Raw genomic sequence first — 23,777 nt, forward strand, 5'->3', positions numbered from 1 at the left:
CTAAAGAACTGATGATGCTGCTGTCTGCTCCAGAAGGGCTGATGACATCACTGATGGGTCTTTGCACAACGTGCTGAAATGCTAAGTTGGTAATTCAGCCTTTTAACTTGGGTGTGTTGGAGCAGGGATGCATCCAATCGATGCACATTGGCCCTCAAGGAGTGGCAGACCCCTGCTATTGAATTAATTAATTTAGGACAGAACTAAGTGACATTAATGTTCTCATAATAAAACTACAACACAGGAACCTATGAGGCCTAAATAATATTTCTCTGTCATTGCAACATAGATTCCAAAGAAATTTATCCTCTGCACCCAACCCATCCCTTATGAGCTAGAAATGGTGTCCAATCATATTCCATCCACACAAACCGCATGCAAGTTAACTGAGCTGCAATTTATTAGTTTTTAATTCTCTTGTAAAATCCTTTTACAAAACAAACAAATAAGGATTGAACCCCAAGATTATTGCCATGATAGTGAGAGAAACAAGGAAAGTGTTTGATAAAAGGTGTTAATCTTTGTAAACAGTCTGTTGTTCATAGAGTAATAGTTTTTGGATAATAACTACTAACAGCTACTGACCAGGGAAATGAATCTTAATTCCCAGTACGTTTCCACAAAGGCATGACAAAAAGGTGTGAAAAAAGAAGATTTTTACAATGAAAATTGAGTAGACACCCTGATGCCTGTTGGTTTTGGTAAACAGTGATTACAAATTTGAACAAAGTGAAAGAATTAATTATCTTGTTCCGTCATATAAAGCATATAATGTGCCTCCATTGATTAAGGATGTGTTACCCGGAGTAGCACAAGAAGCTCATCATTGTGAGTAATACGCTGACACAGACATTTAAAGGAACGGCACAACCCGTCGACTTCACATTAACATTTATGACAGTACATTCTCTTTCAGGGAAACACAGCCATCATTCAGGTTATACATACATCACGCATGATTCAGGTCCCTTGGTTTTGAGTCCTGTTATTATCCTGTAAAAGTTGTGTTTAAAAAAAAAAAAAAAAAAAAAACGGAACAATCGACCCACTGGTGTTTTGTCGCCCTCTAGCTTCGAGCAACATCTCCACAGTGCACCACTCTGCCCTCCACCCTCGATCGCTCAGCTTCAAACACCAGTAAGTGGCTGACCAGAGTATCCCGGGGGCCTGATCGGATCATGGACGGATCATTGTTCTGCACACACAAACAAATATTTAACGGCTGGAAAAAAAAACAGAGTTTGCATGGATTTGTACGTAGAGACACAATAAAAAAAATCAACTCAAACTGCTGTTTTAGCTTGCCAGATAAGTAAAAAGAAAAGACTCACAGCCACTGCAGAGATAAAGGCATTTATGAGGTGGTAGTCTGCCCCACCATGCCCGCCCATGCCATAGTGTTTGAGAGCCTCACTGCTTGCTGTGTGCTTTGTGGATCTCTGGGTCAAAAAGTCAAACACGCGTATCTCATGGCCGTTATACGACAACTCCCCCTACGAGGACACAGTTTATTAGGCAGCAAGCAGAAAAAAGCCCACCATGTAGTCTAAATGTGTTAAGTTAAAACGTTGACAGTAAATAAATGCATGCTGTATTTTAAAAAGGGAACCGTGATCCTACCTTGCTGCCGTATATAGTGGTTTTCCGTTGGCAGATCTCCTCGGTGAAAGCCACCATAGAGAAGGCAGCTGTCAAGCCGCCTTCAAACTCCATGTTCACGACCTGTAAGGAAATCACAGGTGAACATTTTAATGAGATTATTGTTGCCAGTGGCAACCATACAATTCCTTTAAGGTAAATTTAACTGAAGCATTGCTTTTTTTCCCCCCCTCAATGAACATAAAGGGTACTGTATATATCAATGTCACCAATTAGGTAGTAACACTTGCTGTGGATCAATTTCAGCTGCTGCTGTGCAAACTGAATAGACAACAGGCGGAAATGAGAGGCAATTAGGAAGACAGCCATAGATCATTTATCTGTTTTTATTTCTCGTCCTTTCTGGTTGAACTTTTAGTCACCTTTTTAGGCCTCTTTTTCTAGGCCTCATGTGGCTGCAGTGTGTCCACTGTCTCAGTGTTTTGATATTTTCAATCAAGCTACATTGAAATACCACTGATACACACTAGTTAAATACTATAATTATTTTCAAATTCTGATGGTAGCCTTTACCATTACTGACTTTATTATAATCCGTGTGTGCATTGTTCAGCTGTGTTTTTGAAGACTGATGTTGTTCTAAGTTTGACAGAAAGGCCTCTGATAGACTATTGCGGGTGTTGAGGGGATTAGAAAAAGGGTTGATATAAAGACATTGTTGTCAATGAAGCCCAGTGTTACACCATTTCCACCAAATTTTGACTCTAGAGCGCACTGTTTTCTGGACTCCTGCAGAACGAACATATTTTGCCCCAAGTACACAAAATATGCAATCTCATAGCCCCAAACCAGGAAAAAAATTAGGCTCAGTGACTCATCAGGTATCCTACATTAACTTCTTGGTCTCTTCTTCATGTTCTCCTGAAAAAAGCAGCGGGTGGGCAATTACCTGAATTACTAATTGTCAGGATTCCTCTCTCTCTCCCCACAGATGGCTGCTCAGTGGCAGGGAGGCATTGACCCGCAAGGTGATCCATGTTACACTGCTCTTGCGGGGAGCATATAAATGGAAGGCTGCCAGCAGAACACTGCCAGAGTGTTAACCTTAAAGTGGTATGACCCAGTTGGCCTTTGTCTTTGAGACATCCCTCGTTCCCGTGACTAACCCGTATCTCCTGTGCTCCAGGTCATTTCTGCTCCGGATCCCGCTCCGCAGCGCTGCCTCGTCTCCAAGAAAGTCTCAAGCCATGTCCCGTCGTAAAACCTCTTCAGCTGGCAGCCGGCCGACTTTGCTCCCTCAAGCCTCGCCCATCGGATTCCGCTCATCCTCCATCACCCCGTCTCCCCACGTTGTTGCCACCTTCTCCGTCGCAGCCTGACGGAGAAGGTGGCAGGCACCTCTGGCTGCCTGCCCCGCTGAATCCACTCACCTCCTCCCCCCCGGCGGATTCTCGACGTACCCGCAGTAAGCCACTCGTTTTGTCGTTCTCTCTGAGCCGTAGTCCCGGTGTCTAACCTCTTGTTCTCTGCTCCGCGGTCAGATCTCGTTCCCACGCCTCCTGAAGTTCCTGAAGTTCTCGGCGTCCTCCTACGCTGTAGACTCCGTCAACCCCCCTCGCTGTCATACACCAGCTACTCAATAAACGTTGTAAACCTGATCTTGATCTCCCAAGTGTGTTCTGCATGTGGGGCCAAGAACCTCAAAACCATGACACTACTAGTGTGCTCCATTTGTCCTCGGTGGTCGGAACATTTCACTGGAGCGGTCCCTAAGGTCAGTATTACAAGACTAAAGGTCTTGTAATTTTTTTTTATTTATTTGTATATACTTTCTCCTGGATGTTCGAAATAAAGATATCAATTCAGTTCAATTCAAGTCTAAAGGTCGGTGTAACAGGATGGTACCTGACATTCACGATGGCTGCTACTCGCAGCAACATTGAGTAAAACCTTATACTTTGACTGTAGCAGCTCTCTATTATTTATGTAACATTTAGTCAGTCGTAGAGGTGCTACCCTTCAGTGTTCATCAGACAGGATGTTTCAGCTCTGTTTACAAAATACCACCTGGAACATCGTTAATTTCATTGTTCTTGTTTTAACAACAGTGCGAGTGTCCATGTTTTTCCTACTGCCCGACAAAAGGGAAACGCAAATAGGCGGAGATGACATAATCTGCGGCTCGTTAGTTTCAACCTCCGAGGCAAAAGGATTGCACCATTACACCTGGCTTAACATAATTGCACCTCCTGAGCCTGGATTGGCCTTCGTAGAATGGACAAAGCCAGGATGCTCTGATAACACTAGTTCAAGCCTAGCTTTATTTCTTATTCGGTTTTTGTGAAACAGCCCTCTGATATCCCACAATGCAGTGCAGTGGTTACATCACTCTCGCCAGCAGAGAAGGCAAAAGACAGCACAGCGTGGTGTGAAGAACAGGTCGGAGGGCTCTCCATCACAGCCTAATTGAATCGTACGCTGCAGATGGAGAACCAACTGCTTTGGTCAGAAGAACGCTGACCAGTCGCTTACAGAGCTTCCTCTACTTCATGACTCATTGACGGCAGACACAGCACACCCGCTGGTCCATGGCCCTCCCTGAACTAATGCCGTTCATTGCCATCCTCCTCTAGTGGCGAAGACTCTATGCGACACCTACGCTTTGATGACATGGACACGCACAGTGAACGGGTTATTGACAGCAGGTTTGCTGCAGTCTCTGATGTTTGAAGGTCTTTCGTTGCTAACTGCATCTCGTCCTACAACCCAGGCAGGTACATCAACATTGAAAAAGCAACTTCTTCCAACAAACACTCGCTGCCGTTTCCTTCAGTATATTGCAACGAAACCTGACATGTTATGGGTGTCATGTCATTTGAAATCTAGGTACGTGTGCAATGTCCTCCCATATCTTACTAAAAACCCTAGTCATTCCACTGGAAAGAGACTATCTGAAAATGTGGTGATGGAGCTAATGGAACCGTTCACGGACAAAGGAAGAACAGTTACCAGACACAACTTCTTCACATCATTGTTACTTGCACAACAACTGCTCAGAGGGAAGACCACCCTACTTGGCACCGTCCATACGATTCACCAGGAGTTTCCAGTATCAGCCAAACAAACTTTGGACCGCAATTAATTCAGTACTCAGATATGTGGCAGATATTTTCTCTTATGTAGCTAGGATTTATTTTTTTATTCTTGCTTCTTTTATTCATCAGGTGTTTTCAACCGCTGGTGCCACACTGATGGTTTATGCGCCTAAATGGAGAAAGACCGTCAGCATTCACAGCAGCGTGTACAGTGTGGTTGAGACTGGGGATATCCAGAAAAAGAGGCCATACACAGTCACTGACTACAACAACATGAAAGGTGGTGTGGATGTGACGGATGGTGGTGTGAATGTTTGTGTCAATGGGTGAATGACGAGCATGTTCAGACAATGTAGAGGCCTGAAGGGCTGAAATGCAGGTCAAACACACGAACAAGGACATGCCACCATTTTGGCACATATGATATTTTTTGTAGCCTTATTGCATTGGGTGTTTTTATTCCCATCTACTTAACTCACATATTGCACAGACTTGTGTATTTGTATATTGTCTTGCAATAATTTCTAAGAAAAGATGTCCTGTTTAAATTTGTCCTGGTTAAATTTGACCTCTTACTAAGAAGAGATGGGAATAGAATTTTCTGTGGTGATCACAACTGGCTGTGAATAACCTGGCTTATGTTAAAGCTAGGGTCTGCAATTTTTCCAGAGGTTTCCCAAAGTCCCTTTTTGAATAACGCAAGACCGTCTTACCTAGCTCTTCCGCTCTTCAGGGGGATCGCGAGAAATAAAAAATCTCCCAAATCCACTCCGGTCTTACTTCTTTGTACTGAGGCCTTCCTTTTCTGATAAACTGTACGCGGTTTGCTTCTTGCGACTCTCAGCCATGTTCAAAGTATACAGTGTGACCAGTGGAGCAAGAATGAACGGCTAACACCAAAGCTAACTGCTAAGCTAACCGGATAAATAAACACTATAAGTGCACATGTGCAGCCAAGAAGCGGAAACTAACAAGGAACGAGCACGGTTACTGGCGTTATGTGAGCAAATCAGAATGATGGCATGTAAGACAACCAATAGATAAGGTGATACCCCTGGAACTTGAGGGACAGAGGGGGCTGAGAGCAGGAACAAAACTATTTTTATTGAGTTTTTTTTCAGGCCTGCAGCTCCCACAGAGATCAATTTTTAACCTCCTTTTTCTGAATACATAATGTATTGACTACTTTCAGGATGGAAGGACGATTTTACCCAGTATAATAAAAAGTGTTTCTGAACAGTATTACCAACTATAACTTTAACCTTGGACTTTTCCCTTCAGGGGCAAAGTCCAAGGTTGAACCCCCTCTCTTAACAGAATGTAAGTGATAATAAGGTTATTTTCACAAAGATCTTTGGTCTTTAACTGGAGAGGTCCATTTACAAACATATATTTGGTAACAAATCTTTATATAGGTGAGACAGTAGCGTACAAGGTTACATGTGTGTTGTTAACGTTGGCCTCTACCATCTACTTGTGTGAGGAGATATGAATGCACACTCTGTATCTTCTATAGGATGTAGGATGTTTGCCTTATTTGGGATAAGCTTCCGCTTTTCGCTTTTTATGCACACAGCTGCAGCAACACTTTGTTCTTTGTGAAGGCCACTTAAAACCAGATACTGATATCTATGCCCAGTTACAAAATGATAAGGCTGACACATACACAGGGAAACATCATGACAGCTCAGAGTATAAAAAGAGATAAAAACTGTTGTTTTTTGCAACACTTTGCCAGTTCTTCTAAAGACGGCTGAGCTGTGGTCCAGTGATGTGGGTCAACTGATTTTCTGTATTATTCACATTGTGTTATTGCTTTGTTGCTTTTTTTTTGCCTATCATCGAATAAGTATTGTTAATTTGAATTTAATTCTTTCTCCTTTTGCATTATTCTGAGAACTGTTCCCTCTTGAACAAAGAAACCGGGGCGATACATGGCGATAACCAACCTGGTTACTGCAAACGTCGTTGTCGCATTCGTAGACGCAGCGGCCATACGGTCCAGTCCTCAGTGCCTCAGTTACCGACTCAATGTCGGGGAGGGAGTTTGGGCAAATGACCGACACTGGCCAGCCCGTGTGACCCTAGCACAGACATACACACACACGTATGATTTTTAAAATATGCACAAGAAGTAGGTAATTCCTTACCCTGATGATAATGTGATTTATGTGTGAACTACATTTACCTGCTTCACTCTGTCCACGTAGATTTTGGATGCAGAGTATGGACAGGTTCTTTCTACTGAGCAGTCGAGGCATCGATCTCCAGCTCCTGTTGGCTGATGAAAAACTTTTGAGCCGCGTTTCACATGCGCAGCATCAGTAATCACACCGAAAATGCTTCACTGAACACAACGCAATGGCAAAGAAAACAGTGTTTCATCCTGAACAGGAAAGAAACAACGACAGAGACCAAAACATTTGCTTAACGACGCGAGCACAGAAAAAAAGGGAAAAAAAGATCAGACGCCGGTGAACTAATCAGAAGTCAAGCGAATACACGCCAGACATACTGGGCACATTTTTATTTCAATTGTTTTACTTTTAAATCACTTCTAAACCTTATACTGTATTTTAAATCTACTGTAATTTACAAGCTGTATTCTTGCACAAATGCCCATGCACAATCAATTCTGCACATACAAATGGTTTTAAAAATACTCACCTGTACACTGTGACTTTTCCTGCATTGTCTACATTTAAATTGTTTACTTCTAAATCACTGCAGCACCTTATACTGTAATTTAATTTTACTGCAATTTACAAGCTGTATGCAACGAAATTTCGTTCTGTACGCACTCTGTGCATGCAAAATGACAAATAAAGTTGTCTAAGTCTAATAAAGTCTAAGTCTACAAGCAAGCCTGCAGAGATGGTTTATTAATAGGGCGGTATGTCAAAAGAAAAAAAAATGTATAAGGCTTGCAAGGGTTTCCCGTTTACTGCATAACCAGATTTTCTAGAGATAACACAAAAGACATAAAGCTGTAAAGTGAGCACAGTCACTGGTAGTTTGGACACACCTTGTATTCTTTCCGGAAGTGGCTAACAGATCCGAAAGATGACACTTTCAGACACCTGCCAAGTACAAAGGTTAATGGTTTATCATCAGGAAATGCAACCCCGGACTAAAAAGATGTAAATACTGGTGAAATTAATTTGAGACAGACTCCCGCTCAGAATGCACACAAACAATATATGCAGGTAGACACAACATATGACCTGAATATAGCACCTAAATTATTACAAATTATAAATAACCCACTGCAGGGCCAAAAGAGCGTAATTTCTTAGCAACAAACAACTATTGACTAATGTTTATTTTATTTTTTATGCTTACTTGCGGGCTCCAGCCCAGTGATGTATCAGGTCGATGTCATGGCACGATTTAGCCAGCAGAGCGAAGGAGCTTTCTGCCTCATTCCTCCAGCTACCTCGAACAAACGAGTGAGCAAAGTGATAAAAGCCAACCTAGAACCAGAGTTTCGGATTATTTTAAATGCTTGCACTGATCGGCTACAAATCTATGTTTGCAAGAAGGTGTAAAAAAATAAATTAAAAAAATGATGCGAACAGAATCTACGTAGCTCCTGGAGAGAATCAATTACATTTTCTGCTCTCCTGGAGACTCCAAATAAACAACAAAATGTATTTAAGGGCCAACAAAAGTGTATTTGCATGCTATGTGAAGATACTTTAAATCATAAGTGGTTTAGGTGGGGCCTCCATGGATCAGACTCGTTTCTCCAGCACATTCCTTACATGTTCAACTGGATTATCCGCCACTGCTTTTAGTCCTTAAACCACTGTTGATGAATACTAAACATTGCAGACCAGGAACAGCTCACAGTAGCTGCAGGTTTAGCGACGCTCCGATCCATTCTTCTAACCATCGCAATTTGGCCCTAGTCAAACCCACTGAAATTCTGGCCGATTTTTTTTCTGAGATCAATTTCGAGGACAGTGTTAGCTCGCTGCCTAAACTATGCCACAGGCACCCCGACAAACAGATAATCGACGCCATTTCCTTCACCTGATTTTGTTAATAATGTTAGGCCTCATTGCTGTTTTTCCCCAACTACAATGGCTCTTATTCTGAAAAAACTAATTTGAGATTTGTCTGGAATTGACCACAGTTCTGTATACTTTGATTATAGAATCAAAAGTGGTTATTTTTTGGATATACGTGTCATTTCTGTGAAAGAAACCTCTATGTTCAGATGACACTTTTGTCTTCTTGTGCCACATGCAAAACAGAAATTTAAATGAATTGCCGTAAAATCTCAAAGAGCCAAGGAGTTCATAAGGTTCTGCAAATTTCACTCAGATCTTTACGCCCATGATCTTTGCCCGAAAGGCAAATTCAGTATGAAGCTTTTTCACAAATGTCCCTACAGCATCCACGAGTAACAAATATGCTTGAATAATTCGGCAGTGTTCGCTTTCTTACCGGCTCAAGGTGCTGTATATGAATCACGTCTCCAATCGCTCCCGCATCTATGAGCTCCTAGAAACAGATCAACATGCTTTTAAAACTTAACCTTTACATGGCGTCAGACATATACTGTGTAACAAAACTAAATAAAGAAAAACAAAATAGATGCTCTTTGTTGAGCAGATTCTGCTACTACTGCAAATTCAGACACAGCTATTATGTAAAAAACTGAAAATGATTGAATTTACTCTACTTAACATATTTGAATTAACAAAATACCTTGATCTTGTGAATAAGTGGATCATATCTGAGAACATGACCCACGGACAGCATCACACCAGCCTGAGTGCAAGCCTCCACTATTGCTGTGCATTCCTCTGCCGTTGTCTAAAGTTACAGTGCGAAAGGAGAGTGGAGTCAGAACATGCAATGCAATGTAGGAAAATTAAAGATAATAATAAAAAGTGAGACTCCTAAACCATAAATGCATGAACAGTAACTGAAATTTTATTCAAGGGCTTAGAAGCATAATTTTTTTTTGTATTCATTTATAAACACTTACTGCCATTGGCTTTTCCAGAAGAATGTGGTATCCCTTCTTTGCAAAAGCAACAGCCGGATCCTAGGAAACACAGACTTGTTTACAAAGGTTGGCCATAGACGACAGAGATATATTCCAAATAAATACACACACAGTAGGCATACCTTATGAATGCGATCAGGAGTGCAAATCAACACAGCATCTGCAAACTTCTCTCGCTCAACTATGCTTTGCCATTCTATAAAAAAAAAAAAGAGACCAACGGCAGTAAACTTCATACCTGTAGAAATAATTTAAATGAATAAATCCATTAAATTTAGCTCCATTAAGCCTCACCTTCAAATACATTGTTATCCTCAATTTTGTGTTGCTGTTGCAGTTTGGTGCGGGCAAACTTTCTCGGATCAGCCACAGCAACAACCTAAAAATTTCAATACGGAGCACAGAAGAATAATGCTTTTATAATAATCATGATAATGGTTTTTCAGACAGTACAAGTTCCAAAACAGGACATATGTAAAAATATATTTGCAGTTATATTTTTTTCAAATGTTTTCTTCATTTACTAACAATTGAGTCATGGGAGATGTGTCTTTGTTTACTTATTAATCCATTTATTTATTAAGACAATAAAAACATGCTTATGAGTGAGCACTAGGCTCCCCCGACCTTCATGCGTTTGGGATGAATGGAAGCAAACTGGGCGTAGATCTCCCCTCGACAACCGGCTCCCACCACGATCACACGGACAGGTGAAGTCATGCTGGACAGCTGTGAACTTTGACACAAAGCAAAGTTTGCCAGCACGCCCAACACTATAGATCAGCATCATTAGTACGCCACCGTATCACATTGAGCGGCGAGGGCGGCCAACGCGCACCCTGTCTTCAACATGCAGCAAGCATCCACACAATCTTACACACATTAACGAAATCAGTGGTTTACTAAATTTGCCACTGTGTGTTAGTAAACTAAAGAGCTCATTAAAAGGCCAAATGTCTTAGGTTATATCGCCGTCTTGCCGTTCGTCGTGTATTGTAGCTAGCTTTAACGCCGGCGATGAGAAAACGAGCGGACCCTACCACCAAGGAAATAAGTGATTTGTTTTACAAATGTACTATTACTGCTGACGAGATTGTCTAGCCTGGCTGTCATTCGTAGGAAACATTTCTAAATAAGGAATAATTTATCTGATAGAAACGAGACATATCAGACAGCAACCTGCCCCATTACAAACAGGATCTTTTGTTTTACCGTTGATTTGACACATCATGGTGTTTACCTGTTCTGTCCCATAAACCTATCAGATCCCGCTAGATTTTATCTGCGTTGCTCCACTTTTGCCGGAAGTAGATTAGACGTAGCTAGAACATAAAAGCAAAACGCTACTCCTTCTTTGTCCAACGAATCACCTGAACACCAATTTGTTTCCTTAACGCCACCTACGTCGTGAACCGGACACATCTGCTGCATTCACTGTCCATCGGGAAACTACACGGTCTCATTTTTTACAGTTGACGCTTTGATTGAAAAATAATACAATACTATTTTTTTAGGTAAATTACGTAGATACGTAGATATGGCATACAACCTTGCAACACCTGCCCGCATAATAGATGGTGATCACGTTTTGGGCGCACATGTCATCTTGACTCCCATTCTTTGTAATATCAAATGTGCCAAAACTGTAAGGGTCGGATCCAAAATGGAACCCGTTGGCATCTTAACTCTTTATTTGGATTTTTACAATGACAATATTGCTATTTTATTTGCTTTAACGCAAACAAATAGATTATGTTTAGACAGTCGAGATTTCCAGAATCCAAAACGCAACCTCCGGAGGTCTTCGGCTAAATTCGGCAAAGCCTCGTGTCCTCGGGAAATGCTAACCGGGGCGGCCGGTCACGTGACAGAACTGTAGCGCGACCTCAGCTTTCTGATAGACGATAGCAACAGACAAATCGTAGTTCAAGAGCGAGATCATGCCATTTTGATTCAGTCAAGTGTTTTTTTCCTCACGTCTTCCACTTTAGGAAAGCACCGGCGCTGCGGCCAAACACCACGGGGCTGCCGCTTTTCTATTTTTAGACGCCTTTCCGAGTTAGCTTGCCGAGGTTTAGCCCGTTAGCTAACATCAACATGAATATGGACAACGTGAATCAGTCTGTTACAACCGGAGTCTCCGCTACGACGTCTTCAACTTCAAGCAACTGCATCGCCAATGACAACGCGACGACGAACGCCAGCAGCACGCCCTCAGCAACGAGCAACGGTAACGTTTCGGAACTTGGGCTAATGTTTGTGTTGGCGGCGTTGTGGCTCGGTTTGCTCGTCTGGATGGACGTCGACGTTCTTTACAGGAGCGTGTAGGGTTGCATCAAGTGTTTTATATAGTATTTGGCCAGTGCACAGTGTTAGAAAACCGGCAACACACATGCTTCGTTATACACACACACACACACACACACACACACACACACACCAAGTTTTAAGTATCAACGTACAGTTAGCTGCTGCAATAGGAATGCGTAAAAAATATATAGATTTGAGTCCAGTTTAACATGTGGCCAGTAAAAAGAAATGACAGCGTTGCTCATCTCTGGATTTACTGCGTTCAGTGAATCTGGAGTCTGCGTCACCACAAAGCTCATCATTCTTGAAACCTTGTTCACACCTTAGTTTTTAGGATAAGAAGTCCAAAGAGCCTTTACAGGGTCCCTTTGAAGCTTCACAAATCAAACAGGGGGTCCCCAAATCTTAATCTGTATTCTGCGGAATATAGGACATATCTGTCTAGCTGTGAGCTGTCTACGCTGCAAAAAGAGAACTAAAAGTAAGTAAAATTTTCTTGAAATTAATGTATTTTTCCTTGATTTGAGCAGGTAAATAAGATTCTTTGCCAATGGAATAAGTATTTTTACCCCTAAAATAAGACAATTAGATATACTGCTCTTGAAATAAGATAAAGGCAATGAAATGTTCCTATTTTAAGTGTAAAAATCTTATTCCATTGGCAAATAATCTTATTTACTTGCTCAAATCAAGGAAAAATTTACTCAGTTCAAGAAAAAAAAAAATCATATTTTTAGTTCTATTTTCGCAGTGTAGGTATTGTGGTTTTCTACTTCAGTAGGGCTGGGCGGTTCGGACCAAACGTAATATCTCTATTTTTATGCTGAATGCCGATATACGATATTTATCTCCAATATGTTTTTCTTTTCTTAACGTAATTATCAAAAGTCACCTATGAATCAAAGCTTTATCACAGATGTCTCACAGGCATTTTTTTTTTACCAAACAGCTGTAAATAAACATGAGAAAAAGCTAAAATATAACCAAGTGGAATACGTAAAAGTATAATTATAACATGGACCATCTCGATACAAACTATATAGTCTCATCTTATCTCTTTTTCTCTCAATATGTTGCTACTGGACCCCCGTCTTGAAGCGATGAAGAAGCCAAAAATAGCCTTTCAGCTTTTCAAATTACACTCTCTGTTTTATAATATACTTAAGCCATCATTGTAGGGCAATTCTGTCCAGCTTTGACTTTTTCTAGCTATTGTAGTTTTTAAGTAAGGTAGTAAAAAAAAAAAGCCTTCAAATTGCCCTTCTGGCTTTAGTTTCAGATAGAACATTTTCTTATATGATCTTTTAATAAGTATAATGATTCCAGTTCAAGTCTGACCATTTACCTATTTTAGATTTTTAACTAATGCTGAGTAAATATACTCCAGATTCATTCAGTTCGGTGAAATTGTGCCTTGTGTAAAAGTGAAAGCTGGGGATCAGATTTTACCTTCATCATCAGCATTGACATCAGGAGTGTGCTTTGACAGAGGAAATAATTCATGATGCGAAGAAGACAAAGTTGGCAAGAGTGATTTTGTACAGAGGTAGGGAGGCAATACTTTCAAATCGGCCCAAGATCAGAAACAGTTTTTCTAGAAAAAAAATTAAAAGCTATAAGAACAAAGCATTATGGGAAAGAGATAAATCCACTATTTGTAACATCAGTGATGGTAAAATTCACTGATCTGATTCAGGTCTTGGCATCAGAAATGACGTTTAAAACAATAAACAATGTTCTCTGTGGCAATATGCATAAATGGGAAGGAAGTTCAATGAAATGTATTTGTTCATACGTACATACATGTAAGTGCTTAGATGCATGTTAATATATCTTTGTAATGCACATGAGTAAAAAAAATTATAACATAAGAAAATGAAAAAGGATGAGCAAACTGAAAATTGTAATATGAATAGAGGTGATGGTTTAGGGTTATAAAAAAAAAAAAATCTCAAGACTCCTCCTGCTCCATTTTTTTTTTTAAAACACGTTCAGATCCATTTAGCAAAATACAATAAATAGATTCATTCAACTTTCTGATTTCCAGCTGGAGCCTCAGCCCCCGCGGTGACACCATCCGCGGACTCATCAGTTTCCAATGGGGTTTACCTTCCGAGTGGCATCACAAATGGAGACATCAGACCTGCCGTCTCCACCACACCTCTGGCGGACTTCCTCATGCAGCTGGAGGATTACACTCCCACGGTAAGAACCTTGGCTTTTAACATGGAGAAATCAGTCCTGAAGACACGTCGTCACCGAGCAAACCTTGTATAATTACATTTCTTTAATTTTTTTTTGTTTGTTTGTACGTTTGGTTTCAGATTCCTGATGCAGTTACAGGCTACTACCTCAATAGGGCAGGCTTTGAGGCTTCTGACCCAAGGATGTGAGTACAATATACATGGTTTACCTGCAGCCGCTGTCAGTCAGATCTGGAATCAGTCAGAGGGGGGGCACAGATTTTAGCGTATTGTTGCTGTTTATTGTCAGAAGTAGGTCCGCCTGCTATACAAGTGCTTGTATAAGAAGAAAATCTGGAATTTTCAACCTGCTGTTTGAAAAACGGTTCAGTGGAACTAAAAAAAAAATGATGCTATAGATTGTTTTTCAATAGTTGTCTTCTTAGTTTGCTTTAAGTGTAATCGCTCTAGTTTTATACATTTACAGTTGTCATTGCATAACTTATACATCCCTCAAGAGTTTTATTTTTGGCATAATTAATTTGCACTTGCAGTATAACCAGACAAAATATATTTTTTTATTTTTAAAGTATTCTATCCCCCCACCCCCCAATTTTCTTCAACTGTTTCTTTTGTTCCTGCAACCCTTTACATGAACATTTTTTGTGGTCATTGAATATCAACCATTTGTTTTCCACTCATGAATTTGATTAATGTAAAACAAAAAAAATCCAAACACCTTCTTAAGCTGTAAAGTTCTTTAGAAAAGAGTGCGAAAGGATCTTTGAAAACAGTATTTACACGTTTCTTTCAGATACTCATAATGGCACATGTTGGGGGGGAATGAAAACCTTAATGATTTTCTTTGGGACTGTTACAGAATCCGCCTGATCTCCCTCGCTTCTCAGAAGTTTATCTCAGACATTGCCAACGATGCGCTGCAGTACTGCAAAATGAAGGGGACTGCTTCAGGCAGCTCCAGAAGTAAGACGAAGGTGAGGCCCGACGTAGCGCTTGGAATCTGAATGTTGTATCTGTAAAAGCTGTTTTGAAGGTGTTTTGTGACTCCTTTCTCAAAATGTTCTTCTTTTCCCCGTAGGATAAAAAGTACACTCTGACGATGGAAGACCTGACACTTGCCCTCTCTGAATATGGCGTAAATGTCAAGAAACCTTATTACTTCACATAGAACGCATTATTTCAACCTACGTTTTGGTAGCACTGAGTGTCTTGCTAACCTCCTAGAGTCTCTCGCCAGCTTTGACAAATGTTTTTTTGACCATGGTTTGGTACCGCTTTGTAAAATCTAAAGCCACTTGTCATTTTTTTGTGACGCTCTCTTTGCATTTAGTTAACTTGTGGAATTTTGTTTTATGATGAAAATAAAAATATTAACCAAAACTGTTTGTTGAGTGGTGAAGCTGTTTGGAAGAAGAGTTTCTCATGCATTTGCAAATGCTACTCCTAATTTTGCACATAAAGTGCAGTTTGTGCAGAAAAGCCAACGCTGCACATCCTCCCAAAGCCATCCCCATATCATAATATTGTAATGTGGTGGTGGCAGCATCATGCTGAGGGAATACTTTTCTTCAGCAGAGCCAAATAAGCTGGTTAGAGTGGATGGAAACACGGAGAGAGCTAAATGCAGGCCAGTACAAGAAGAAAAACTTAGAAACTGGGAAATACATTAATACTAGACAGGATATTTACTTTTCAGCAGGCCAGAGAGCCTAAATGTACAATCAATGCTAAAATAGAATAGTTCAAATCAAGATGTATTAATGTGTTAGAATGGTGTAGTCGAAGTCCAGACCTAAATGCATTTGAGAATCTGTGGCAAGACTTGAAAATTGGTGTTCACTGATATTCACCTTGTGATGGAGAGGCAGCGGGTCCAGGGTTAATTTTATCATTTTATTCAGAGACATTGAGTGGTTTGAAAGTGTTTAATAAGCATTTTGATGCAAACAGTTGGAAAGCTAAAGCTATGACGATGACAAGATAATTTAATGCTATTTTCTGTTATGCTCATGATATTAGTTATCTATCGTCAAAAATAAATGTGTAAACAGTTATTAACGTCCTAAACAACCTTCTTTGTTGCATGGATCTGTACTTATGAATGGCCCAAATTTCCTACATGTCTGGTATTCTTTTTAGGAGCTTGTTCCAGCCATACACCGAATTGTAATCCACCTTTTTTTCATATTATGTAGTTAATCTAGAAGTGTTATGTATAAAAAATAGCGTGGAAATTAGTGGAGAATAAGTTTTGTTATCAGAGAAAAGTATTAATTTCCCCAAATCGAAAACCGGGTCCTTTCAGAAGAGTACATCTGAGGTCTGGTTGTTATCTTGCGTGACCATCAGGGGGCGCTCTGGTGCAATGGTTCACTTTCGCGCTTGTCTTTTGTCCCTCGTGAGCTGCCGTCTGTTTTCTCTTGCGCATGCTCCCCTGTTTCCGGACCGTTCAAATGATTCATGTGTGGACTTAATTGTAGTTTCTTTTCATTCATAAAAGCGGACAGAACCCCAAAATGTCTGTTCAACCATCGAACCCCAACAACCCGATTGTCTTCTTCGACATCACCATAGGAGGGCAGGTGAGTTTAACGTTGAGTCGACGTCACTCACTGCTTCTCACCACCCTGACAACAACGTGACGTTCAGAGTAAACCGCTGCTACCCGAGCGGCGTCACACGCATAGATATCCATAATAAATTTATTATGGATATCTATGGTCACACGCGTATATGCTACTCTAATTCACTTTCTGTGCGTACTTTACAACAATTAGCAACAAACGAACAAACTTTCCAACTGTTTCTCCTATTTTCGCTGAGCTGAACGCAGTTTAAGTGAAGCAGAGGAAGTCGGCGCCATAGCGGTGTCCATGGTTACACAGCTAGTGAACGAGGCACCTGTCCGGCAGATAAAGGTGCTCTGCCAAGTGTTGCTGCATGGCTCATAGTACAGCCCCAGCCTGTATAATATATAGTAACCTTTATTTAACAGTGCTTGACAAAACGCACCGTTAACAGCGAGAATGCAAACATACTTGAAGGTTTATGCAAATCAGTGAGAGATCCTTGACGGGGGAGTGGTGGCCTAGTAGACTTGTTTAGAGCATTGTGCTTGTGTCCCGGAGGTTCTGGGTTCAAGTCCCACAGACTACCACTCTGGGTCCCTGAGCAAGACCCTTAACCCCAGATTGCTCCCTGGGCACCGCATAGTGGCAGCCCACTGCTCCCCAAGGAGATGAGTTAAATGCAGAGAACAAATTTCATTGTAACTATTATTATTATCATTATCAGCCTACTGTTAGAGTGAATGTTATTGAGAAATCAGAGATGCAGCAATCGATTGACTATTGGTCAAAATTGACCAACTTTCTTTTAATCGACCTTGATGGGTGATCGGCAGGTCAAATGGTGAAAATTATGTTTTTTGCTGTTTAATAGATGCAACTAAACGAACAACCCCCCACCCCCCCACCACCACCCGCTATTTCTGATTAGTAAACACATCAACTAACTATATGTACCTTGATTTACTTATTGTTTTTAGAGGTTTTGGAATTGGTTTAAATCATACACGGGGTTAATGTTTTAATTCCTTAGTTGTTTTTCTCTTTTTAAATGAAAGGATTTTAAGTTTATTTTCAAAAGACAGAGACAACGCTAAGTCTCCGTACAGTAAAAGGAGAACACGTAACTGATAGGAGATAAACAAATAAAATATGAAACAGTCGCAACAACAACAAAGAAAGGTTAAACAAAACAATTATACAAAATTTGTAATGACAGCACGGGCTAAGGACACAGCAGCGTCCCAATCTTAGCTGTACAACTGTCCATCAAGCCTGGAAGACGCTTAAGTAAGGAAGTTGAGCAAGGAGAGCATGATTGGTCCTTCATATGTTCTAACACTGGATTCCATACTCTGTAAAACTTCAGAGTATTACCAGAAAGTTAATATCTCAGTCTTTTCCACGTGCAGAATCCCTATGAGTTCCTTCAGCCAGGTCTCAAACTTGGGAGCTGAATCAGATTTTCATAGTTTTAAAATGCATCCCTTAGCGATCCACAAACTAAGCGTTAGAGCGGAGCATGTATCACAGTCCAGGTTTTTCAGGGTGTTGGAGTAAACAAATAAAGCAATTACAGGTTCGGGCATAACGGATGAAAACCAGTGGACTATGAGAGACCAGGAGTTATGTAATTTTGGACAAAAGCACAAAAGATGTGCAAGAATGCCTTCTGCTATTTTGCATCTATTACAAAATGAGGATAGATTACGGAAAATGTTGTTGAATCTAGTTTTAGAGTAGTGATCTATGAACAATCTTGTGTTGAATCAGTTGAAACCTTGCATTGATTGAGCAAGACTTGATGTTTCTTAATATTTTATGCCATGTTTCATCCTCAAACTCAATACCAAGCTCACCTTCACAATCTTGTTTTATTTTAACATTAAATGCATCTAAAGCGCTTGTGAAGAAGCCGGCCAACACAGAGATTAAGTGTTTTGCTGCGGGCGGACCGAGGAGAAATTTTGTTAATGCATTATTGTTAGACAATGACTCATACGACATTGTGGACTGTTGAATAAAGTGTCTCAGTAGTATGTGTATAAAAAAACAGAAATTTAGCTTGAGAGAGAATATTTGGTATGTAATTGTTTGAAGGATCCCAAGTGTCCACCTATATCCACCTTATTTTCGAACGCGGAAGTAACTATGTGTCCAACTTCCGTTTTTTTTTTTTTTTGTGTGGCACTTCCGTTTCAGCGCTTCAGGCCAACTAACAATAGCTTGACTGAATTGGTGAACTGTCGTGGCAACATTTCCAAGAATTGCAGTCCTCCTTGTGGCAGTTACATCCCCATCAGAGGACTGTTTCCTTTATGACTGAATGCTGGTAGAACAAAGTTAAATCTCCTCTCCAACGGCAGATCTCCGATGGTAAAGCCTCTGTCTCGCATCACTTCATCGCCAGGATGAAGATACTCCAGGAAGCCAGTGTTCTCCCTGCCACATCCATTCTCCTAATGTGTAGGATCCGTCAGTGTAGCATTTATGATATTATGTTACAATAAGGAAAGAATTATTTACAGTAAGGGCTAATTACCAGAAGACCTAAAGATTTGACTCAGAGAGGATCAGGGTTGTATATAACACACTGGAGACAGTAAGATTGTGCAGAAAGTGATTTATACTAGGAAAACTATTTACAATATATACAGACAAACTTTGTAAAACAGAAATCCTGCACACGCAGTAACAATCCAAGTTGGAGAACCGATAACCAGTCCAAGAGTCCAAAGAACTAAACGTGTCTGTCAGATTTAAACGTTGACTTGAGTCCTTTGGATGTTGTGGGGGCGGGCAACAATGCCTCCTATCACACAGATGGAGATTTAGCAGTCTAACATCCAGGTTCCTTGGCCTAAAGGCCTAGTGGGTAGCTCACCATCAAATGGGGACCTAGCCAGTTCATTGCTTCCCATTTCTGAGCCCAAGAATACCCATTCAATTTAGATTTCAGCATCTAGAAACTGCAACAGCCAGCCCTGAACTTCCTTGTTCAGGAGACCAAACATGCTCTGACCAAACAATGGGCATCACCCTACTTTTGAAAACTAAAATCCCACAAAAACTCACGGGATTTCACACTTAGTCCAAAAATGGTGGACAGGATGGAAAATTGAAAGGGAGACATAACCTTAATTATAAAAGATATCTGGATTACCCCCAAAAACCTGGGTTACATCAGCTTCTTTTTTTAATAGGTGACTGACTATGCAGCGGTCCGGTCAGCCTCTGCATCACAGCGGCGTTATCTGTCAAACACAAGACCACATAAATCCACAATCAGTTTAGCAAACAGCATAAAACATATCAAGACTGCTTGAAACTACGTCAACACTAAGCTAATAAAGCAACACCTGTATCACTACTCATACTCATTCAAACATTCATATCACACATTCCTTCTAGTTTTTACAAACGCCCTGTGCTAATATCTGGGAAGACATTTGTAAGGTTACACGGTCAAAATCGAACAGCAATATTTTGTCCTTTTAGCCTGTCATATCAGAGTAAATGGGTTTTTATTTTTAAAGTCACATTTTCAGCATGTTATACATTTGTAAATGTCACAGTTCCAAACTAAACTAATATATTGTAAAGTATATATTAGTTTTCAAATTAAATATTTAACTCCAAATTAAATGTTTTGTTTACAAACTAAGCCTTTTACTATGGAGCTAAATGTTTAGCTTGTTAAATATTTAACTTGGAACTGACTTATATATAAATTTATGAATTACAAAAATATGAAAAATGAACCCTGCCTCTTATCTCTGACAGGCTAAATATATTTTACTGTAAATCTTTCATTGTATAACTTTATAAATGGAACCCCATAGACCTACCAGCAGGGATGAAAAATATCCACATAATAATTTACAGAGAGAACAAACCTAAAAGATGGCTGTCCTTATGTAAAAGCATAGGTTTATCGGAACTTCATCGTGGGTCTTCTATAAGTCTTTTGTCCACAAAATGAAAAGAACAAACATACGGTGGTTTCTGCAAATTTAAAGCTTTTAACCACAGGCGAAGGGATTTCTCATTCTTCGGCTGGGAGTGAAGGACGTAGGGCGCCTCACATCCTCTGCTCTTGTACGCGGTCGATGATTAAAACACTCCTGCTCCACGTAAACCTTTCTTTTACACCCGTTATTATGACAGCCTCTACCTTTACAAACGATCCCAGTCATCCTTGAAGTCATAATGACGAGTAATTTGGTACGAAGTAGCTGCTTTAGTCTCTTTTCAGCTAGCTAGCCGGTGACAGGAAGTGACCGACCAGAAGTCTTGCACAAAAAAAAACTGTCAACTCCCTGTCTCCGTATTTCCGTTGAAAATAAGGTGGCCAGAGGTCCTTTACACAGATAATGCCCTTCCAGCTCCACTCTCTGAAGCCAGTATCTGCAAGGGATGGTAAAAAAGCCTGATTCTGCCAGATTTGACCATGAACCAAGGTTTGGGTCGGGTGGGGGGTGTATGATTAGCCTCGTGAGACCACCCTGATCTCGCGAGCTTTCAAGGTTTCACTCGCAGATCAGTCTGGATACTCTCCGTTAAAGAAAATTTGGAGCCGTTCACCAAACGAACGTCCAATCAGCGTTGGCTTTGAGGCGGGTTGAGGTGTGACGCAACGGGAAGCGCGTCAATTCAGTCTAAAGAACATGGCGGCTTCAGCCGATGAAACTAGCGTTAGCGTGGCTATCGAGCAAGTTTTATCTGAATTACAGAGTATTTCTCCGCTGAGCTAACGAGCCTTTACCTGCAGCAGCAAGAGTAGCTTGGCTTGTGGTTGTGTTTTCGTCGTCGCTCTGTTACGAGCGACGGCGAATCTGATTGGTTCATTTGGCCCGTCTATCACCAACATAGGCCAATCAGCTAACCAGTATTTTCGCCCCTTCCCAAAATTACTTCAACGGAAGGTTTCCAGATGGATATGCGGAGCAAATCTATCTGGCGGAGTCAGGTTAGTGTATGATGTCTCTAATTATAAGATCTCTGAGTCAATTTCATCAGGACGAATCTTGTTTAATGTTTTCAAAGCCGCCTCATATGCAATAATTTGGCCCCTCCATGAAAACTTTGAATGTTTCCCATAGGCTGAATCGCAGACGTCTGACGTGTCATTGATGTCAAGATATTTTGTGATTTTTTTACTGACATATTTTTACAAAAGTCAGCTAACAAAGATGGGCGGTAATGCTATCTTGGTTTATTGAAATTGAGTCATGAAGGTTGGGCCGTGATCAGAGATCAGAATGCTATGGTACTGAGTGTTTGTAACGTTTGGTATAAGTTTGGCGTCCAATTAAAAAAGAAATCAATATGAGTATACGATTTGTGTTTATTAAAAAAATCGGAGCCGCCAAATGTCGACGAAACTAGTAGAGGTGATTAGATTATTTAAAACCATAGAAGCGTTAGAGGGGCTGCACATTTTACTAGCTGGCCTGTCAAGATGGCAGTCAGGTATGATGTTATGGTCTCCAGCAACTATTAAATTTGTGTTTGAAAGGTCAGACAATTTCTGAAAGGTTCTTCTGAAAAATGCTGGGTCATCAACGTCGGGCCCATAGATATTCTGCAGCCTCTTCTGCATCTTCTTTAGAAAGGATAGCCTCCATCGGTTCATCCCAGAAATCAAACAAAAACGTTGTGACTTTTACGGTTGTCTGCATAATAATGCCTTAAAGTTGGGCTGGGCAATATATTTCTTAATTTCGGTCAATACTATATAGTTACGATATTGATATTCACAAAATAAAAGCATCAGAAAGACTGCTAAGAAAGGCCACATCAGATGCCTGTACAAACCTAGGACAATTATTTTGCCATGTTTATAAAACTCCTCCGATATAACATTTTGGAAGTATTTGCTTTAAAAAGTAAAACACATTAAAAATACATAAAACCCAAAGCATCAGTTAGTGACAGATGCCGTAATCATAAACTGTAATGTATATTGAAATATCGGAAATGTCATATCACCATAAAGTTATATTGGGGAAATATATTGATATTGAATTATTGTCTACACCTGGCTTAAAGTAAAATGTAATTATTCTGAACTAAGCTGTAGCTATTTCTTAAATGTGACAATTTGTTTTAGGAAAAAAAACATTCCCTCCATTGAGTCCCGCTCTGAGATCAGTGCGCTCGTAAAAGAATTAGAAAAACAACAACTTTCATCTGTTGTCCAAATGAATTTATTTTATCAAGTAATTTTGTCAATCTCTAATCTTTGAAATAAATGTTTTGGCTAACTGCTTTCCAAGTTATCTTTACACTGGAAATATGAGAACAAATATTGCATTCAGACTAGTACTTATTGCACGCACTGATCTTACAATTATGATATACTTGAGACATATAATGTGCAGCCTTAGTGTTCAGAATCCTTTCTTCTTTGCCTATTCTTTTATATTTTCCTACCAACCAGTCAGAATTTAATTTGGTATTTTGTGTCTTTTCGCACACTGCTAGAATTTATTCCTAATCTTACGTTTATTATCTATGAACTGTGTATCTTCATGCTTTGTACATTATATTGTCTTCAAGACAGTGTGGTCTTAACTGGACAGAGAATGACACGCTAAACTCAACTTTGAAAGAGCCTCCAATAACGTTTTATATAATATGGGGAATTTTCAATCTTTAAGTATGATCTTTGTCCCCTTTTATATTTTGTCAGTAATGTCTTTGGTCCAAAATATACTGTCATGGTATATTTTTTTAATAATAGTAATAATAATGAGATGGTAAGATGAAACTGGTCAGGTAGGTAGCCAACAGGCTGACAAGTTCCCTAAAAAGCTGCATAAAATGTCTGTCCAGTGCAGATTGAGTTCTACAACATTCTAAGCAACGTTCTTCTAAATTCTCCAATTATCCGGTCTAAGGGGTTGGCTTTTGCAAAACAGAATAATTTTCTTCTTAAGAAAACATCCAGCCAAGGGTAAAACCTTATAGAACCTTGTAG

At 40.2% G+C, this 23,777-nt stretch overlaps 3 protein-coding genes across 3 annotated transcripts in view; 2 read left to right on the forward strand and 1 right to left on the reverse strand.

Moving 5' to 3' along the window:
• Nucleotides 1-378: 378 nt before the first annotated feature.
• Nucleotides 379-11,138, reverse strand: zgc:154075 (Gfo/Idh/MocA family oxidoreductase). The gene is made up of 14 exons (XM_021323891.2): nt 10,955-11,138; nt 10,342-10,450; nt 10,009-10,093; nt 9,837-9,910; nt 9,694-9,753; nt 9,411-9,518; nt 9,147-9,203; nt 8,037-8,167; nt 7,720-7,774; nt 6,883-6,975; nt 6,644-6,778; nt 1,621-1,722; nt 1,332-1,493; nt 379-1,195 (listed from the first exon to the last, which is right to left on the reverse strand). Exons 1-14 carry the CDS (start codon nt 10,966-10,968, stop codon nt 1,067-1,069), a joined length of 1,314 nt encoding a protein of 437 aa, XP_021179566.2. The 5' UTR covers nt 10,969-11,138; the 3' UTR covers nt 379-1,066.
• A 401-nt stretch (nt 11,139-11,539) lies between these two features.
• Nucleotides 11,540-15,611, forward strand: taf10 (TAF10 RNA polymerase II, TATA box binding protein (TBP)-associated factor). The gene is made up of 5 exons (XM_012877244.3): nt 11,540-11,944; nt 14,072-14,229; nt 14,349-14,413; nt 15,088-15,202; nt 15,307-15,611. Exons 1-5 carry the CDS (start codon nt 11,812-11,814, stop codon nt 15,394-15,396), a joined length of 561 nt encoding a protein of 186 aa, XP_012732698.1. The 5' UTR covers nt 11,540-11,811; the 3' UTR covers nt 15,397-15,611.
• A 1,024-nt stretch (nt 15,612-16,635) lies between these two features.
• ppih (peptidylprolyl isomerase H (cyclophilin H)) overlaps nt 16,636-23,777 on the forward strand; it is a 35,520-nt gene continuing 28,378 nt past the window's right edge. The window contains exon 1 of the mRNA XM_012877245.3: nt 16,636-16,810. Coding sequence (XP_012732699.1) covers nt 16,745-16,810 — 66 coding nt within the window. The 5' untranslated portion in view covers nt 16,636-16,744. The remainder of the gene's footprint in view (nt 16,811-23,777) is intronic.

Source organism: Fundulus heteroclitus, chromosome 1 (assembly GCF_011125445.2).
Source record: "Fundulus heteroclitus isolate FHET01 chromosome 1, MU-UCD_Fhet_4.1, whole genome shotgun sequence".
Lineage (NCBI taxonomy): Eukaryota > Metazoa > Chordata > Actinopteri > Cyprinodontiformes > Fundulidae > Fundulus > Fundulus heteroclitus.

What these genes read in the sequence shown, in the direction of transcription:
- zgc:154075 (XM_021323891.2), bottom strand. An exon ending in CTCCTGATCGCATTCATAAG is followed by an intron (nt 9,754 to 9,836) that starts GTATGCCTACTG and finishes TGTGTTTCCTAG; the next exon opens with GATCCGGCTGTTGCTTTTGC. An exon ending in ACTTCCGGAAAGAATACAAG is followed by an intron (nt 6,976 to 7,719) that starts GTGTGTCCAAAC and finishes GTTTTTCATCAG; the next exon opens with CCAACAGGAGCTGGAGATCG.
- taf10 (XM_012877244.3), top strand. Translation starts at nt 11,812, where the DNA reads ATGAATATGGACAACGTGAATCAGTCTGTTACAACCGGAGTCTCCGCT. An exon ending in TGGAGGATTACACTCCCACG is followed by an intron (nt 14,230 to 14,348) that starts GTAAGAACCTTG and finishes GTTTGGTTTCAG; the next exon opens with ATTCCTGATGCAGTTACAGG. An exon ending in GCTCCAGAAGTAAGACGAAG is followed by an intron (nt 15,203 to 15,306) that starts GTGAGGCCCGAC and finishes TTTTCCCCGTAG; the next exon opens with GATAAAAAGTACACTCTGAC.